The sequence below is a fragment of the Ascaphus truei genome, chromosome 5 (assembly GCF_040206685.1).
Source record: "Ascaphus truei isolate aAscTru1 chromosome 5, aAscTru1.hap1, whole genome shotgun sequence".
Taxonomy (NCBI): Eukaryota; Metazoa; Chordata; class Amphibia; order Anura; family Ascaphidae; genus Ascaphus; species Ascaphus truei.
This window is the reverse complement of record NC_134487.1, coordinates 80,917,101-80,937,824: the sequence shown is the minus strand read 5'-3', so window position 1 is coordinate 80,937,824 and position 20,724 is coordinate 80,917,101. Positions and strand designations below refer to the sequence as shown.

Sequence of the window (20,724 nt, the reverse complement as noted above, 5' to 3'; positions counted from 1 at the left end):
ATCCACCTCTGTGACAGAGGAAAAAAGAGTCAAACTAGACAGAAGGAGAGTTAGGAAGAGGTGTAGAATATGCAGAAGATACAGAGGGGATGCCTTATCAAATGGAATCCAACGTTCTCTTGAAATAGTCAGCAAAGTCCTGAGGTGAAATCGAGGAAGAAAAACAGGTAACAGACGGTGGTCTGAGTAGAGATTGAAAGACAGAAAAGAGGCACAATGGGTTAGACTTGTGAGTGCTGATTAGTGAAGAAAAGTGGCATTGTTTAGCCTGGGAGAGGGAAGAGATCAAACAGGATAGGATACATTTGTAGTGAAGGAAGTCTGCGAGAGTATGAGATTTCCTCCAGAGGTACTCAGAGGAGCGAGTGTAACCGGAGCATGTATGTGTGGCAGTTTAGCCAGGGTCTAGAGTTAGAAGGGGTGAGAACAACAGAGAAAAATAGGGGCATGTACATCAAGAGAGGAGGATAGGGCAAAGTTGTAGTTCATGACCAGGTTGTTAGTCTGTAGCCAAGCAGAAAAAAAGAAAGAGAGGGCGCACAAATTGGAATCAAGAGCTGGTAGATTACTAGAGCACAGGTCTCTGCAGGAACGAGTGGTAGATGAAGGTTGAGAAGGTGAGAAGTGAGAGAGAAAATGAGATGAGATGATGGTCAGAGGGAGGAAACGGTGAAATAGAGAAATCAGAGAGGGTCGATTTTTTTGTTAAAACCAGGTCCAGATAGTGGCCATCCTTGTGGGTGCTGGCTGCAGTCCATTGGTGAAGGCCAAAAGAAGAGGTTAGAGAGAGAAAGCGAGAAGCCCAAGGGAGAGGGGCCATCAATATGGCAGTTCAAGTCCCCAAGGATAAGAGAAGGGAGTTCGAGGAGAGAAAGAAGGAGAGCTAGGATTCAAAGTGAGAGAGAAAAACAGATGGGAAATAAGTAGAGGTAGGTGGGTGATAGATGATCACCACATGGAAAGGAGAAACAACCTGGACAGTGTGAGCTTCAAATGAAGGAAAAAAAAGAGAGCAAGGTATAGGAAGTGTTCGATAATGGCAGATGGAGGAGAGGAGAGACCCCACGCCACCACCCCTGCCATCAGGGCATAGAGTGTGGGAGAAAGGAAGGCCACTTGTAACTCGTAGCTCACCACAAATGAAGCGCGACTGCAGTGCTGAGGTAGGGAATTGGTTAACGTCAACCCACAACCACGCGGGCGCGCCTAGGATGTAGAGTAGTCATTCAAGCCAGGTCAGGGTTACAGATAGGAGAGTAGTCAAAGTACTTGCCAGGTTCAGGAGTGGAGAGTTGCGGATCATCAGAGTGAGTAGCCAAGTTCGGGATTGGAGAGTATCGGATTGTCGGGGTAGGTAGCCAGGTTCAGGATTGGAGAATATCGGATCGTTGGAGTACTTAGTCAAAGTCAGGAATGGAGACAGGAGAATTGTCGTATGAAGCCGGATCAGGAGAGGAGAAGTGCGGAATCCGAGAGACAAGCAGGGTCAGGCAACAAAAGGTTAATCAGCAAGGCAAGGTCTGGAGCTAGAATGCAGCAAGGCACGGCGTCACACTAGACTATGCTCAGCAAGGAATGGGAGTAGATTGAAGGTATATAAAGGCGGAGCCTCGAATAACCAGCAAGGGCGGAACAAGGAAGTAAGCACCGATAGGCTGCTGGTGCACACAGGTGTGCCCTATGATGCAGCCTAATCGGGGATGGGGGCGGAACTGCTTGTGCACTCCCACTCTGAGTGACTTCAGGGCAAGAGGGGGCGGGAACAATCGTCCGCCGACCCGCACGCGTCACGGAGGTCCGGGGGCGGAGCCGAGAGCACGCATCACTCCCACGCCGGTCCTGTCCATCACCAGAGCGGGGACAGGGCTTATACCACGCATCAGAAGGGAGGCTGGCCGAATGCACCCATCGTGCGTCAGAGCGGGGGGCGGGGTCAGAATCCGCAGATGGGGAATCAGGCCGCACAAGGTCCGCACACGCGTACTGGGACCACGAGACCGCGCATCCTGAGTGTCTGTCACTGAAAGCTTGTTGAGGTAAGGAGATGGTTTGCGAACGCCAGGATGGCGAATTCTCACACCACCATAAGAGAGGGTAGCTTTCAGTGCAGAGTCAGACTGAGTGAGCCAAGTCTCGGTTATAGCAGAGAGTGAGAGAAAAATAATTTGTTTATAGAGAGGAACTTATTAGAAAGGGAGCATGCATTTCAATGAGCACAGGAGAAAGAGAGAGGGGAGCGAGGTTGTCAGGGGATGGGTATGAGGTTAGAGGGGTTTACACCATGTGAAGTAGAAGTTGTATGTGGGAGGCGAGAGCATGTAGAAATAAGATGTAAAAGGATTGGTTCAGATATCCCCAGAAGAAAGCAGGAGAAGCATGGAAAGGAAGAGAAGGTATAAGGAGGATTTGTAGGGAAGTGTGTTTTAGTGCAGGGTGTATTCCAGAGTGGAGTCAAAGAGCGCAGATAGGAAAGGAGTTCATGTGAACTGAGAAGTGAAGGAAGGAAAGATGGAGATATATGACTGGAGTTAGAGGCATGATGAGAATGGTAGAAAGAAAGTTGTAGTTTGAAAAGAAGTGAGGTTAGAGCAAATATAAATAGAAGAGGAGGCATGGCAGTGGTAGTGCAAGTTCACTGATTAGAGCTGGGCACTGAAAATTGAGTTTTGATAAGGGCAAAGTGCAAGATGTGAAAGATCCAATATATAATTGTTGGTGCTGTATAGTGAACAATGCTGTGTCTTTTTTGAGTTGTTGATAGAAAATGTCTTCCTTTCCAGCATAGTTCAACTCCAGAATCAAGGGCCAGTAGGTGTGCAGTTGTCCACTTGTTCCACTTCTGTTCAACTCCCTGTTAAACTCCACAGTATACCATATTTTGACAAGATAGAGGCCAATTCAGCTGATTATTTCATCAGGAATCTCCCCAGGTCACTTAGAGTTATGGTTTGGAGACCATAAATATATCAAATATTTTAAAAACTTGTAACATTTAATTTTTAAAGTTAATGATTAATTTTGCCATCGTTTTATATAAGGAGTCTATAATCATGAAATGTAATTGACTGAATAGCAAAATTGAAGATGGGATTATTTATTAGGCACCCAAAGTAACTAGAAAAATTAAATGCATTTGTTGTATTGCTGCCTATCATTCTGTAGAACTAAAGAGTTATTTGGACCATATTACAAGTATGATTCTAATGAAAATACATCAACTCTTTTTGTTATATAGATTGGCACTTTTAAAGCACATGATGGGGAATATTTTTTAGAGCCATTGATGAAAGCTGATGGAGGGGACCATGAAGATGAGCACAACAAGCCACATCTCATCTACAAAAATGAAATAAAAAATGTGGATCCTTCTGGGGCAGTACGCCCAAACTGTGATATTTCAGGTACTGTTTCTATAAAAGACAATCAGTCTTTACACTAGTTATACATATCTTATACACTAATCGTAACACAGATGCAGATCTTATACGCATTTTTGGCTGCGTCATCACAAACTTTTCACAACAGACTTAGTTTATCCTTTCCTTTTCATTTTTTAAATTTATTTGTTAGTTTGTTTCATGTGTAACAGTGTTGTAAAATATCCCCCAAATGTTAAAAATTATTTTTTGCTCGCAATTCTTTTGCAACGGTACATGTTGTGCTTTTCCTTTAACATTGTCTATACAAAATGGACTAGACCAATGCACTGGGACTGCATCCAGCCACGATATGAACAGCTAAATGGACTATTTATATATCAAAGTAAGCAATTGTTATTTTCATATATTGGAGAGTGTATTTCTACTTTAGGTAAGAAGACTGAAGCTGTCACGCTTGACACATATATGTTAAGTTGTTTGAACAAATGCAGCAACCAAGGTGTTAACTTTAATTTTAAAATGACCCATATCTATGTCTCCTGTGAGAGTAACCTGGGGTTGTCATGGTACAGTATCTGTATTAATGGGTCAATAAAACAATGAAAATGGAATATGTTTATAATTGAAGTAACTAGTGACAGTGTATGTATGTATGTATGTATGTATGTAAGTCTTTATATAGGGCCATTAATGTACATGGCACTTCGCAGCAGTAATACACGTGACAATCATATAAATAACAAATGATACAAACAACACGTAATGGGAAGAAGTGCTTCAGACATAAAAATAAAATTTAGGAAAAGGAGTCCCTGCTCCGAAGAGCTTACAATCTAATTGGTAGATAGGCAGAACGTACTGAGACCGTAGGAGGGCGTTCTGGTAAGTGCATCTGCAAGGGGCCAAGGTTTATGTATGAGGTGTAAAGTATCAGCCATGGAGCTACTCATATGCTTCTTTAAGCAGGTGTGTTTTAAGGTTGGTCTTAAAGGTTGATAGAGAGGGTTCTAATCGGATATTGAGGGGAAGGGCATTCCATAGGTGTGGAGCAGTCAGTGAGAAAGGTTTAAGGCGGAGAGGGCTTTAGATCCAAACGGGGTAGAGAGAAGACATCCTTGAGCAGAACGCAGTTACTTCTGTTTCTGGGCCTTTCCTCTGTCAGTCCTGTTAGTGCAGGCATTGGAAAGGTTAAATCCATTCTTAGGCCTGTATGTGTATTTCAGCCTTGAATGTTGTAGCAATATTCGAGGGCGGGCCTTGCAACTATGAGGTTGTCAATCTAAGGGGTGGATATTGGTTTGAACGCCCCCTGCTGTGTGTGGGCCAATCTGTATCCGGCTCTGGCTTGTAATGAGTCAGAGTTATAGACACTCCCCTAAGATGTTCAAATTGGGACATGCCTCCTAAATTATCAGTTAGTGTTCAGTTAGGTTAGTTGAGAAAGAGTTACAGAGGAGACAACATATGAAGAAACCTGTCTCTCCCTTCCCCCCTGCTGAGGGGAAGGAGGGGGGGGGGGAGAATATCATGCTGTGCAGGCATAGGAGGAATGAGAGATATGCTACCACTGATTCTCTGTGTTGGAACTGCCACCAATAAATACTGAAAAGACATTGCTGTGTGGATTCCTGTCTCTGGGAATGGAGTGTCAGTGTGGGTCCATCCCCTGAAGACCCCAGAGGATCTTCACTGGCTGGAGGCACTGCACCATCTGGAGATACCAGCACCAAGGTAATCTGTCCCCCTGTTTCCTGTCCTGGTCCTCCCCACACCACGAGGAGCCCTCAGCCCTCCTGTTGCCAGCAGGTTGCAGCACCCAGATTGCTTGAGGTAACCAGTAAGGAGCATACCCACCATCTCATCTAGGGGGAGTAGGATAAAAGGGTTACATCTATATATATGAAAAAAATATTTTTTATATATATATATGTAACACAGTTTCCTCCCCCCCCCCCCCCCCAATCGCAGATAGGGACCCTGTGGGGAAATCTACATATGTTACCAGGTGTGGTGCAATACCTGATAGGCTCATAGGAGGCCTGAACCTCCACCACTGGAAGCCTGGGGTGTATCCTGGAACGTACTGCTTACAGCGCCTCCACCTGTGCAGGGATTCTAGTGTGTAGAATAACCCCTTACACAGGAACCACATACAGTAAGAACTTACACCAGAGTATGGATAAAACAGTTTACTATATGCACTAAAACATAACACATTACAATACATCAACATAACAATAGCAACAAGGCAGTGTCACCCTTAACCTGGCCTCACTGGGCCGCAACCCAACCACCATCCACCCAAGTGTCTCAAAAGTCCCACAACCCCACCCAAGTGTGGAACAGCGCTGCCCACTAATATGAGGTGTGTAGTTGGTGTACTTGGTGACTTGATGGTACCTGCCGGGTGTGTCCACACCCGGGTGCGCACAGATGCTGTACTTGGCTGATGGATCCGAAAGCGTAATCCACGATGCTTCTGCTCTTGATGCGTGGGGTGGCGTCCCGCCAGACAATCCCACCAGGAAGATAGTCTCTATCTTCCGTGATGTCTGCGTTCAGACACAATTGTCAGGGGCTCGCAGCACTGCAGCTGTGTCCCTGAACTTAACAACACAATTGTCAGGGGCTCGCAACACTGCAGCTGTGTCCCTGAACTTAACAAATAACTAAAGGGGCAGAGCACCTACCTAGGGCCTGTCCCTGTCACAACCACAATCTATGGTATGGCTCAGGGCCTGTCTGGGGCCTAGGGGGGTAACCTGGCCTAACCTGGCAGGGGCTACTGCTCCTACACACACCCTTCCCAAACCTGCTCCCAGCTCTGACTCTCTCATTTCCTTCACTGTCTGCTTCCTCACTGCACACAACAATGTATCCAATTCCCTGCTGCAAAGAATCTGTAAGTCTTAGTGGCTGGAATGCTGCATGTGATCTGGGTGAAAGTGCAGTCCCAAGAGGCTGCTGGGAATTGTAGTCCACTCAGGACCTCTTTAACATTGGGGCTGCATGCTCTATGTGTAATGGCCGCCGTGAGCTCTATCTGCGCCTGTGTGAACCGGTAATGGCCGCCGCTACCCGGATGCGCCGCGGAGCCTCCCGAGCATCGGAGCACTCTCTGCTCTGGCCCCCACCTTTGCGGATACCCGGCGGGTCCGTCGCTGACTCCAGCGGTGCTCGCGACCGCGCTCAAGGCAAGAAGGGGGGGTCTCTGGGAGCCCAAGGGGACCGGGGCTACATATATATAGCCCCCGTATCCCTCAGGGGATTGTCACATGCTGCGGCTTAGTCAATAGGGCGGCTGCATTTGCAATTAAGGCCTTTTCAGTGCAAGGGAGCCTGCGCTGGCAGTTCTGAATAGTTCTGAATAGAGACAGTTAAGGCTGCAGTTACATGTTGCTAGGCAACCAGTGAAGCTGTGAGAGATGACAGTTTAGACAGCTTTTAAAAACAGTTAGCAGTTGGAGCTGGGAGCTGGGTGAGTTAGGGTGTGTGTGCAGGGAGCAGTAGCCCCTAGCACTAGGCCTAGTTACCCCCAGAGGTCCCAGATAAGTTACCATTCCCCAGTTTGTGGTTGCTTCAGGGACAGGCCCTACGTAAGGAGATCTGCCCCTTTAGCTATTTGGTTAAGTTAGGACACCCTCAGTGTCGAGCAGCCTGATTGCTGGGTCTGGGCTCAGACCCCTCAGTTACATAGAGACTATCTTCGTGAAGGCCAAGCCAAGCAGTGACTGTGGCCTGCCGGCTACAGGCGGATCCCCGTCAAGGTACAGACGGTGTGGAGCTGTGGTGATATTATCCACGCTGGAAGTCACCCCACGCGTAGGAGGACTCACGTCGGATCAGACGGATCCATACTGGTTGTATAGCGGTACCCGCGGGCTGGAGCCCCGGGCAGGTATCTATAAATAGTGCACCAACACGTCCAGGGATAGCGCTATCTCCATCACACGTGGGTGGGTTTGGACATAAGGTACTCTGGGGAATACTTATGTTGATGTGTGCACCCGGTGCACTTCTATGTGTACGGCTATATGCATTATTCTGTGTGGTACAGGTACCGAAGTTATTAGTATTAGCAATAGTAAACAGTTATTAGCATACACTGTGTGCGTGTCTTATTATTGTGGTTCCTGTAAGAGGACCATCCCACTCAGGTGGGAACCCTTACAGGTGGAGGCGCTGTGTACGACGAATCAGGTAACCCCAGGCTCCCAGTGGCGGAGATTCAGGTCTTCTGTGAGCCTGTCAGGTAACGCACCACACCAGGTAACATAAGTGTAGATTTCCCCACATGGTCCCCATCTGCGATAGGGGGGGGAAAAGGTGTTACATATATAAAACAAAATGGGGCAGCCGGCAATCCCAATACCATAAACAGTTTGCGGTGCATGTCCTATACCAATAGTAAGAAAAAAGTAATCTCTCTCTCTCTCTCTCTCTCTCTCTCTCTCTCTCAAATCTTTAAACATTTAATGAAAAGGATAGGGGAAGGGGAGGAAACAGGCTCACTCACAAGGGATGCAGATATTAAAGCAGTTGTGAACACAAATAGTCATCGCCACATCAGGTAAGTACACTGTCGGCAACCACAAGTAGGATCCTCAGCAGCCTTTACGAAGCTCCTGGAAGAGCCTGGGTCCTCATTAAAAAGTCCCAGCAAGGCAGCTAGCTCCAACGAGCAGAAAATGCTATTTAAGCCTCCTGCAACTCCTGAGATGGGATCCGGCCACGATACACGTCCCTCCGTGATGACGTAATGACGCTGCGCACGTCCTGACGCGTCTTGTCTTGAATGTTTTCCACTTTTGTATAATCTTTCTCACTGTAAAATGATGGACTTTAAATTGTTTGGTAATGGACTTATAACCCTTCCCAGATTTATGGGCAGCAACAATTGCTTCTCTAAGATCAATGCTGATGTCTTTTCTCACTGGCATTGTGTTAACACACACCTGAATGCTCCAGACCAGCAAACTGCTAAAAGTTCGGATTTTATAGAGGTGGTCACACTTAGGGTTGCCAGGTAGCTTGTCCAAAAATACTGCACACAATACTGGACACCCACACCCCCTCGAATACATTTAAAAAAAAAAACCATGCCCCCTAAATACATTTAAAAATACTGCCACACCCCCAAATACATTTAAAAAATACCCCCACGCCCCCAAATACATTAAAAAATACCCCCACCTCCCTAATATATATAGAGAATACCCCCACAGATATAAAATATACCCCCATCATCGCACCCTGGCTCCCCCTCCATCATCATCATATCCCCCCATCATCTCACCCTGGCTCCCGATCATCATATCCCCCGCATCATATATCCCCCCCATCATCTCATCCAGGCTCCCCATCATCATATCCCCCCCATCATCTCACCCAGACTATCCATCATATCTCCCCCCCCATCATCATCTCACCCTGGCTCCCCATCATATCCCACCCCCATCATCTCACCCTGGCTCCCCATATCCCCCCCATAGGGGAAAAGTGGGGAATGACCCCAGAATACCTGAGGCTACTACCAAGGCTATAAGTATATCAGTCCATAGAACAAGGAGAAAGACACCACATCTTCATGAATTGTTGCAATAAAAGCTGCTAGAATTTCATGCGTCTCTGGACTAAATCAGGGTGGGGGGCTGGGAAGCATATATGCACTGGTAGAAGTACGAAAAGGCACGTCAAAAGAAATGCCTAAAGGTAAGTCACAACGTCCAGTATCCGTTGTCCTCAACTACACCCTGTGTCCCGTGATGAGGAAATCAGCCAGTCAGTACTGACAGTAAGGTGTGTAGTCTGCCGGTAGCGCTGATAGGTAAGCAGCGTGATTCCAAGATGCTCGTGGTGTCGGCGTGCTCCAGCCAGAAATTGATGCAAGTGGAAGAAAAAAAAATGAGTGACTCGGCGGTCACAGCTCCTCCAATCAACCAGGCGCATTGAAAAAGTAAAAAAACTTTATTGAATCAAAGGATGAACATCAGCAGGAAAGATACTCTGATGCGTTTCATCCAAGAATGGACTTTTTCACTCTTTGATAAAGTCAATTCTTGGACGAAACGCATCAGAGTATCTTTCCTGCTGATGTTCATCCTTTGATTCAGTAAAGTTTTTTACTTTTTCAATGCGCCTAGTTGATTGGAGGAGCTGTGACCGCCGAGTCACTCATTTTTTCTCCCCCCCCATACCTTACCTTATTTCCTGCAGGACGCAGACACCACAGGACCTGTCCCTGGGCTTCTCGGGTGTGGGTTTCACACCCGCTGTCCTCCGATTGGCTGTCCTCTCCTCCAGTCAGGACACGACTCAAGAATCTTCCAGGCCACCGTCCGTTCCAGCCTCAGCACAGGCTGCCTTCCAGTCGCGCTCCTGCCCTCGTGCTTCCAGCCCTCCGCCGCAAGTTATCATAATGGTAGGTGTCCGGTATTACCTTCAATTTTATACCGGACAGGCATCGGAATTACTAGCTTTTCCGGGTGAAAACTGGACACCTGGCAACCCAAGTCACATTTGCTGATGATCAATTAATCAAGGGCATTTGATTAGCAACACCTGTCTGCTACTTAGCATCTTAATTCCCATGGAAGCAGTAAGGGTGTACTTAGTTTTTCACACATAGCTTCCCGATTTTGGCTTTATTTTTGTTAAATCATGACACAGTGTCATATGTCATGTGTTGTTGTTCATCTGAGGTTGTATTTACCTAATTTTAAGACCTGCTAAGGAACAGATGATTGTTATTATGTCCTGATATGTAAAACCATAGAATTCAAAGAGAGTGTACTTTCTTTTTCACACAATTGTATGTATGTGTATATCTATGTATGTATGTGTATGTGTAGCAGGGTATCCTCCCTTGCCTCCTCCCTGGCAGCGGTCCCATTGCGTGGGAGGGTTTATTGAGCTGTGTCGGCCATGTGGTTGACACAGCTACATACATAGGGACTGTGTGTAACACCTTTTCTGTAAACAAGCGCTGTATACTTTTCATATATTAAATAAAAAATGTAACAGGTACCATCTTTGGGCTCTAATTTAAAGTAGTACCTATTTTGAGGTCGTCATGGACAAGCGATTGCAATTTGAGAACCACTGGCTCCAACAATGGGTGTGCTAAATCCGTCATCATACTTCAGTCACAGTTTGCTACATTGGGTTTTTGTGTTAATTACATATTTTTCCAGTAAATGGGACCATGGACTCCAAATTGTAAAACCTTAATCATTCTTGGTGGTGACAGCGTAGTTGAGTTGTAGTGTGAGGATTTTTGTGGAGATATTGCCCATTTTTAGTGACCTACGGGGAGGTGAGTTAGCTGGATTTTAACCCCTTTTGCATACACAGTCATAGCACACAGGTGTGACGTTCGTTACAGATGCCTTTTACTGTTGTTTGCTCTCTGCCAAATATAATATTGCCTGCTTCAAGGGTTAATAAGCAGTGATTGTTTACTCACAAACTATGTGTGGCTTGTACACTTTGTAAGGATTTTTCAAGTCACTTAGGGTCATATTTACTAAGCAGGGCGAAGGCGCAGGTAACATTTGTTCACGGCATAGTAAATATGGCCGTTTTTGTGCTGAAAGCATGTGCAGATGTACTCATGTATTTAATTATATGTTTGTATGTGGGGGCATGAGCTTGTCGTCCCACATAGAACTAATTCTATGTTAATATGTTGAAAATATGGGATTCATGTCTTTAAACATCAGACAATTATAAGTACAGTATTTATAAATGATAATTTACTGTTTTCCTTCCAATGTTTGTAAATGTTGTCTTTTTTTACTTAGCAACCAAGTTAGTGAAGTACATTTCTAAGATTATTTCCCCCTGATTAGGAGGAATGGCCAAAAACATAGCATTCTCTAGATCCTTGAGTGACCTTTGCATGGAAGTACTGAGTGGTATGCAGTGATGGGAAAAAAGACACCTGCAGCTACCATCAAAGTACAAAAGACAGATAAAATAGCAGCATTATAAAGAATTTGAGATTGTAGGTGTCCATAATCTGCAGTGTTTGTGTTGAGATGCCATCTGTTTGAGGATATAATGATAGGCAGTCTTTTGAACATCTCTGTTAAATGATCTTCTGAAAAGTTTCAAAGGACCATCTTAGAAGGGGCTCTGTTGGCTAATTACATTTTTAAAACAGTTGACATACTGTAGTAGGCTATATTTTTATATTATACGGGAATCATTTTTTTTTTTTTTACTCATGCAAGTTGGTGATGCTTTGCAATTTTTCTCGAAAGCAAATAATTTATGTTTATTAACTCTCACTGGGAAATGAATGCCCCTTTTGTTTAATTCTTACACCCCTCATACTGCACTAAGCATGCTACAGTCTGTGCAGTGCTCTATTGTCATTCTGTGACAGTAGTAAACCTATATATCTGGTATCCTAGGCAGGGCCTCCAACAGAAATCTTGGTACCAAGGTCAAATGCAAGGAGAAGCCCTACCCATAGCACACTTATCACGATTTTTTTTTTTTAGGGAGCAACTTTTACTTAAATGACAGTGTTGCGAGCCTTATTTTACACCTCGCGAGCCCCCGCTATTTCCCTTCCTTTTCCCATGTATTTTTCTCCCCTCTGTCTCACCTCTCACTCTCCTTCCTCCATCATTTACCACACTGTCCCTCAATCCCTGCCCCCCGCCTCACATTTATTTGTCTCCCCTACTCCCTCTTTTCCTCCTCACTTCCTCTCCCCCCCTTCTCGTCAATTACACCACTCTCACTCAATTCCCTCCCCCTCACATAATTCCCCTCCACAAAATATATACAAAAAAACACCCCCAATGCAAAAAACTTCCCACCCCCAAATACATAATAAAAAAATTTGCATCCCCCAAATATATACAACCCCCCACCTCCCCAAATATATACAAAGCCTCCCAAATACATAAAAAAACACCTCCCCAATACATATAAAAAAAGACCACCAATACAAATATATAGATATAGATATATATATCTATATATATATATATTGGTGATACGATACCGTGTGAGCGAATATCAGAGGCAGCACTCCACGAGGTTGTCAAAAAAGTTTTGTATTTAGTGAGACATAATAACCAACGTTTCGGTCCTCCACACGGGACCTTTCTCAAGGTGATGTACAAACAGAGTGCAGTAGAACACATATAAATACCCTACTCAACCATGACAAACAGGTGCAACACATATTTTAATACAATAATCACTTACATGCTGAATGCAGGACCCTCCCATTGAAACCAGACTGTCAGATGTTAACTAGAACACTGCAGCGCTCCTGCCACGTAAGGTGCGCTCACTGCGCATGTGTGTGTCAAAAGTTAATGTCTATGAGTCCATAGACTTCCGTTGCGTGTTACAGAGCCAGTGGAGGGCGCATGTAACCAAAAGCGTATGTCTGCGCATGCGCGAGCCGTGCGCTAATGCAGGGAGAGAGTGGCTCATGAAAACCAATACTGTGGCCATTGCGCATGCGCGAACCGCCGCAAATAAATAAATAATAAGCGGAGCTGCTGTCAGTGAAGGCATCCGCGCTCTGCATTGCTGAGAGTCTAAATATGAATCATGACAATGGCTAACTGATGTGAGAGCCCATGGCCAGTAAATAAACTGTGCAACAAGACTGTGTCTGCAAAGGGAAGGCATATAATACAATATGCACTCAATATGGACTCAATTGCTAATTGCTTTCATGATATCCTATATGACATGTTTAGATGGTATCTTTACCTTTAGTTCAGACTGACCCTTTAGCTTGATCTGCTATATTCAGGATCTCATCCTGCGCCTGTGTATTAAGGTGCAATTAGGTGCAATTAAGGTGCAATTAACTACATTAACTGCCAATTAAGGCCTATACAGTGATCAATACATTATAGGTGTCATTTAGGACATGCATGGACTGGTGGTGTCATTATATAGCCATAACGGTCAGGTTATTCATTCGTCTGTTGGTTCAATATCACATATTTTTATGCAGCCAGTACATCTCAGTTTGTATATGTTCACATTTATTGGGTATCACTATACTGCACTGTAATATTGGTGTTATTGTTGGTGCCACATTTTAGCATGCTGACAGTATTGCAGGGACTAGCCCACGATACTTTTAACTGATGCTGGCAGTTTATTGCAGGAGCTAGCCCATGACACTATCTACTGATGCTGGCAGTTTATTGACTTTCCATAGCATCAGACATGGATATATGCCTTCCCTTTGCAGACACAGTCTTGTTGCACACAGTTTATTTACTGGCCATGGGCTCTCACACCAGTTAGCCATTGTCATGATTCATATTTAGACTCTCAGCAATGCAGAGCGCGGATGCCTTCACTGACAGCAGCTCCGCTTATTATTTATTTATTTGCGGCGGTTCGCGCATGCGCAATGGCCACAGTATTGGTTTTCATGAGCCACTCTCTCCCTGCATTAGCGCACGGCTCGCGCATGCGCAGACATACGCTTTTGGTTACATGCGCCCTCCACTGGCTCTGTAACACGCGACGGAAGTCTATGGACTCATAGACATTAACTTTTGACACACACATGCGCAGTGAGCGCACCTTACGTGGCAGGAGCGCTGCAGTGTTCTAGTTAACATCTGACAGTCTGGTTTCAATGGGAGGGTCCTGCATTCAGCATGTAAGTGATTATTGTATTAAAATATGTGTTGCACCTGTTTGTCATGGTTGAGTAGGGTATTTATATGTGTTCTACTGCACTCTGTTTGTACATCACCTTGAGAAAGGTCCCGTGTGGAGGACCGAAACGTTGGTTATTATGTCTCACTAAATACAAACCTTTTTTGACAACCTCGTGGAGTGCTGCCTCTGATATTCGCTCACACGGTATCGTATCACCTATTTGATTCATACAGGATTTGCACCCACCTTTATCTACCTGACGGAGTGCCTTGTTCTCATCTATTCACTATATATATATATAGATATTTATATATCTATATCTATATATGTGTATAAAAAAAACCAATGCATGTATAAAAAAGCCCCAATGCATATAAAATCCCTCCAATGCATCTAACCGGGCCCGGGACGCCAACCCCGGCAGAACCCCCCCTATTGGCGCCCCTGATCCTAGGACTAGTACTATAACATTTAGTATTATTTTTCATGATTACCCTGAACTTGTGTGGCACATTCACCATGCTCCATTTTTGCCCCATTATCCTTTGGGTAGAAGTTACAAACTGAGACGTACCACACTGTCTGCCTCTCTGAACCATTTTGTTTGTGTCCCCCCCCCCATATCTGAAGTGACACAAGTCTAAAATTCTGCATCAGATTTCAGAAACTGTACTTACATATTCTGCAGCTCTGCTCAAAAAAATAGAGCAGTGCATCTAAACACACTATTCTTTATGCTGACATATAGACCCCAAAGAGTTTTGCAGACACATTTGAATTCCTAATTTGAAGAGCTGACAGTCTATTTTTGGTGCCCAATGCACAGGGTGGTAAAATAACTTCCCCAAGACCACAGGGAGAGCTTACATTGGGGTCCAAAGCACATTAGTTTGCTTTAAAAAGACATGGTACTCATCTCCTAAACTTCTTGTAACCCCGCTCCAGGGACTATTAATTCTATAAGGAGTTAAGGGCCTTAATGGGTTAACCAGGTGGGCTCACTCTGGTATTGCCCCCCCCCCCCTCAGTGTGTCTGGTGACCAGTGATGTCACTATATGGAGATAGAAGGGTATATATAGCTACACCCAATGTTCTAGAAACAGGTTCTTCAGAGTTCTGACTGGGGTCCTCACTGTCACTGTTTGCTGTTTTCAGCTAGGAACGTGCCCTTTAAGTAAGCGCCAGTAATAATGGTCTGAGATTGTTCTCACTATTGAAAAGGAGAAAGCATGTTTTTAGGAAGGAGTTCTCAGCATAATAACTCTGGAGTATGTTTGGACCGGCCCAGTCGGAAAGGTTTCTGGTGCCATCCTAATCAAATAGGTATGGAAAACGTATGCAGTACATAGTCACAGTCTGAGAACACTGGGGAGGATGACAGAACTCAGGAAGGAAAATGTACCCGCTACCCCAAGGGTGGCTAGATGGGATTTGCAAGTAGGATCTAGAAAAAAAATCTATTTTTCCTGCATATGATTGAAGCTGTGAATCTCTGAAGCTGACCCGCATTAATATGAGCTCCCGAGACCCCCTACTTCAATCCAATGCAATTAAAATACATTTAAAGGCAGCTTAATTACCGTAGCGGCTAACCGCTAAGGCAATGAAGGGGTTAAATACTAGTACCCAGTTTATAGCAGGTAGCGGGGTGGGTGAAGGTGGTATTTTGCCTGTGGTGGTTGTTTATGCCTTGCGGAAGGGTTGTGGGACAAGTTAATACCTTCATTAACTTAGCGGTTACTGTCACCAACCCGGTAGGCATAAACACCCACCACAGACCAAATACCACCTTCACCTACCCACGCTACCCACAATAAACATTAAAACAAAGTACAAACACAATCATAACCAATACACCCATTGATTGCCAGTGTGGTTACCTATGCCCTCAATGGGAGCAATGAATGGGCACCCCCTCTACCCCCCAGCCCCAACATACACAGTACAGTAATGGGCAAAAATACTATTATCCAGATCTCGATAATACCACATTTGCCCATTAAAAATAAAACATTATCCAGCCAGCAAAAAAAGTAAATTAAAGTTCTACTTACCCCTGCCAGGATGAAGGCCACCCACGTAATCCTTCCTATCATCTCTGTCCTCCATGGGCAGCAACATAACAATAAAAAACAAACTAGTGACCACTAACCTCTTAGCGGTTAGTATCCGCTATAGTTATTAAGGGTTTAACCCTGCTACCCACCCGGGTCACCTAACCACCCTCCCTGGGGCAACTGCCTCCACCCTCCCCTCCTCTACCCACTGATTGGAACAGTTTAAACCATGCCCATAATATGAGCATTTTTGGCCTCTATGGCATTGAATGGGCAATTTACCAATAAATAAACAAGCACTGAATAAAAGACATAACAGTTTTATAGGGCATAGCTTCCACTATGGCAGTCAACAGGCATAAAATAACAAGCAGCAAAAATACATAGCAATTAAATAAAAACAAATCATATATACACACACACACACACACACACACACACACACACACACACACACACACACACACACACACACACACACACACACACACACACACACACACACACACACACACACACACACACACACACCTAATGGGGGCATACCAGTGCTAGCGATTAAGAATATGATTAGATGTTTATTGTGCCAAAGGTATCAAAGTATGATTGTGTTTTCTACTAGAGTACACTGATAAATGTATAAAACTTGCAGTATTACACCTAAATAAATACTAGGAAGTATATTCGGAACACCAACAATGAGAAAGAAAATGAATAGTGAAACTAATCTGAAAATTATGCACATGTACAACAAGGGATTCACTACAACAAGAATGCAACGGTGGGTCCGGCAAGGGGGCATCCAGGTGACACACCTTTGCATTAAGTATCATGCTCGGGGGAAGTCAAAGGTTCGTAAAATGGTCCACAAGGTCAGAACCAAGTAAGTACTGTACACTACAATATATAGAGCTGTTCTTCTTCTTCTGAGCCTTTGACAGTTCTGTCTCCATTCTCTTAATATTCTTTCCTTTTTTGGTTTATTCACAGTGAAGCTATATGTCTGGTGGATGAGATCAGCCTGGAAAATGATGAATGATCTGCTGCAGAGGTCAAGTTCAGACTAATTTGAGCTGGATGTCTGAGGTAAACTACAGTTTGTTGCTACATATGCCAATTAATGTACATTAACATTCCAAAATATTCCCGTTGTAATCACATTTTCCTTATTATTTCAGAGCCCATCCTATGATAGAGAATAATTTGAGGATTTTATCTTTTGGGAGGAAACATGTGTGGACCTGGATTGCATTTCCACAATGGCATTCAGCAAAAAAAAAAATTTTTATCCCTGAAACCGAGACCTACTGTAAGAATGCATTAAAGCAGGGGTTTCAAACTCACTTCATATGATGGGCTTGATACGTTTTCATAGTACTTCATTCGGGCCATACATTTTCAAAATACGTCAGTTTTTCCTTCTCATGCTTCCCTCCTCTCCAGCTTCTCCTTCACATGCCTTTCTCCTCACCTGATTTTCCTCTATATGTTCTTGCCCTTTCTCTCTCTACAATTTCTCTCTCTGCCACTCTCTCTCTCTGTTCCTTTTCTCTCTATCCCCCTTTTCTCTCTCTTCCCTCCTTTCTCTCACAATCTCTCCCCATTTTCTCTTTCCCCTCCTTTCTCTCAACCCTTTCCCTCTTTCCCACACTCTTAATCTCTCCTTCCTCACTCTTAATCTCCCCCCACTTTTACTCCTCCTCCTCCTCACTCTATCCCCCTCATTCCCTTCCCCCACAATCTCTTATTCTGCCCCCTTACTCTGTTAATCTCTCCACCCCAACTACTTTGCTCTCCATCCACACTCTGTTACTCCTTCCCCACACTCGCTAACATGAAGACAATGTGTCCCATAGAGCTGATTGAGCTAATCCAGGCAGAGGCACAGCATGTAAGGTGGGATCCGGTAAGGAGGAGAGACTGGAGCAAAATGGGTGAGGAGGAGACCTGTGGTTGCAGCAGCAGAATCCCATGTGAAGGATAGCTGGGTGCTACTTTTGACCCAGCAAGCCTCATGATAGTTCCTGCTGCAGTCGAGGCCTGTCTCCCATGCCGGTTCTCCTCATCTCCCATCAAATATGCAACACAGGGGGGCTACATAAAAGCCTTATGTTTGACACACCTGCACTAAAGGTTTATGTGTGTTGAGAGCAATCTCTAGACTCAGCCCAGGACCTATAATTATCTTTGAAGGTAACCTCACTTCTGTTTCAGTGTTATGAACAGTACTCTAACTGTATCTTTACATGAGTCTGTCCTTTTTGCCATCTACTGTAACAGTATACCATTATGTTGTATCACCAGGTAACAAGGATAAAGCCTACATCAACGTGATCATTATAGCTCATGCGGCAGCACCTTTCATATCCAAGCACTCCCCATCTGGTCGATGGTTACACAAAACACAGTGCATCCGCAAGTTTCCTGAAGGACAGCAGAATCAAGTGAGTCTGAAAACCCCCAGAGTAAGTTATTTTTTGCTGGCACTGTCTATTGTATGTGTTTTTATGTACTATTGTGTTTTTTGTAATTAATGACAATAACATTATTGTATTTGTCTCAATACTTATAGATCCCTTGATATGAACCCAATCAAATTGGTCTGGCATGCTTTAAACCATCGTCTATACAAATATGTGAAGCCATCTAACAAAGATGAACTAGTGAAGGCAATAAATAAATACTGGGAAGAATGTCTGAGTGTTGAAACATGCAACAATTACATCAACCATCTAAGAAATGTATTACGTGTAATTATAGAAAGGAACAGGATGACAGCATGGATGTAAAAGAAGCAATGCATTGCAAATCTGTATATTATGTTTAAGTCTCCAGAATAAAATGTACAATACCGTTTTAAATTCGGCTGTACTGCACCTAAATTAATTAAAGGGAAGGTGATGCGTTTAATATTCAGCTACTTGTTTGTTTGCTTAAAGACCTTGCCGCGGTCTGCTTTAAGCCTAGATCATGGCTACCCGTGATTTACTGCTCGGAATTACAATAGACATGCCTTTGGGAATTGCCAAGTTGCTTCTTCAACTGATGGGATGTAAATGGGGTTATTCAGATTTTTCTATGAAAAGACAGGCAGAGAGAAAATTGTATAAATGCCAGAGTAGTCTAAGGTTTATTCAAGTGTTACTAAACAACCAATCCACAGGCAGGGCTGACAAAGTTATAATGGCTATGCACAAAGTATGTTTGAGTGTATTGCAAAAAAAAATTCATATGTAATGTTTAACGATTATTACATTGGCAGAGGACAGACATAGTGATAATGGTTCTGTACAATTTATGTATTTAGTGTATTGGAAGAATGTATTCAAATGTATTATTTCACGATTAATACACAAGCATAGGACAATTCACACTCAGCTCAGGCATGGGTGTTCTGGTGTAGGGAGGGTGAAGGGTCCGTGGACTGTGGGCATTCCTATCCTTCCTCTGGCTTTAGCTACATCTGTGCTTCCCAACCAAGGTGTGTTCTGGTTATCAAGTTTAAGGAGCATTCCCAAGTGTGAAGCAGGGGTCCCGGAGCTGAAAGTAATGCTCGGTTCAGCTCTGGAACCCCCACTTTTCAAACAAAAACGTCATGTTGTTGTGGCATCATGTAACATGGCATTCTCATGGCAACACATTGCTGTCATTTGATGTCAGGTCACCATGACAACACAATGCTAAAGGAGGAGGACCTCTCCAGAGAATGTAAGAAACACCCCTCTCTCTTACACACACACACAACTTACCTTGGGTGAGGTCCGCGGACTTTGCAGCTCCCTCCTATGGTCAGACGGAAGTTGGATTCCGGTGATGGCAGGAGGGAGTGAGTGTATGGTAGACAGTGACCGATGGGCTGCTGCAGGGAGAGCTGGAGAGCTGCAGCCTTTGCCCACTGCAAACTACTGGTGCCCCCTAACCTTGGGTGCTCTTAAGCACGTGCCCAGTGGGTAATCCAGCACTGAGTGCGGGGCTAGGGTTGCCAGGTGGCTTGTCCAAAAATACTAGACACAATGGTAAAAGATGCGACCCCCTCCAATACATATAAAATATACCCCCACGTCCCCGAATACATATACAAAATACCCCCACGCCCACCGAATACATATAACAAAATACCCCACCAAATACATATAAAACATGCACCAACACCCCCGAATACATATCAAAAATGCCCCCAACTTGCCAATACATATAAAATATGCCCCACCTCTCCAATACATATAAAATATACCCCCACCTCCCCAATACATATAAAATATACCCCCACCACCCCAATATATATGCAAAATACCCACACCTCCCCAATCAAATTCAGACTTACCTTGGGATTGTATCAGGTCAGGCACGGTGGCTGCAGGGGGACGGTGGATGCGGAAGGGTGTGGGGGTCTTTGTCTGCAGAGGGGGGGAGCATTGGCTGCAGAGGAGGGGTCAGTGGATGCGGGGGGCCAGTCAGAGCAGTTGCTGCCATGCCAGCTCTCCCCGCTGCAGGCTTCTCTCTCCCTCTCTGTCCGAGGTGTCTGAGGCTGACGCACGCCGGGCCTCCCTCACACCGGCGTGCACCGGAAGCCTAACGCATCAGCATCACAGCACCTTGGCGTTGGACATGCAGGGAGAGAGAAGCA

General features: G+C 44.6%; 1 protein-coding gene across 1 annotated transcript in view; it reads left to right on the top strand.

Moving 5' to 3' along the window:
* Positions 1-20,724, top strand: part of ADAMTS20 (ADAM metallopeptidase with thrombospondin type 1 motif 20) — a 293,501-nt gene that overhangs the window by 48,022 nt on the left and 224,755 nt on the right. Inside the window, exon 3 of the mRNA XM_075600093.1 lies at positions 3,236-3,401. Coding sequence (XP_075456208.1) covers positions 3,236-3,401 — 166 coding nt within the window. The remainder of the gene's footprint in view (positions 1-3,235; positions 3,402-20,724) is intronic.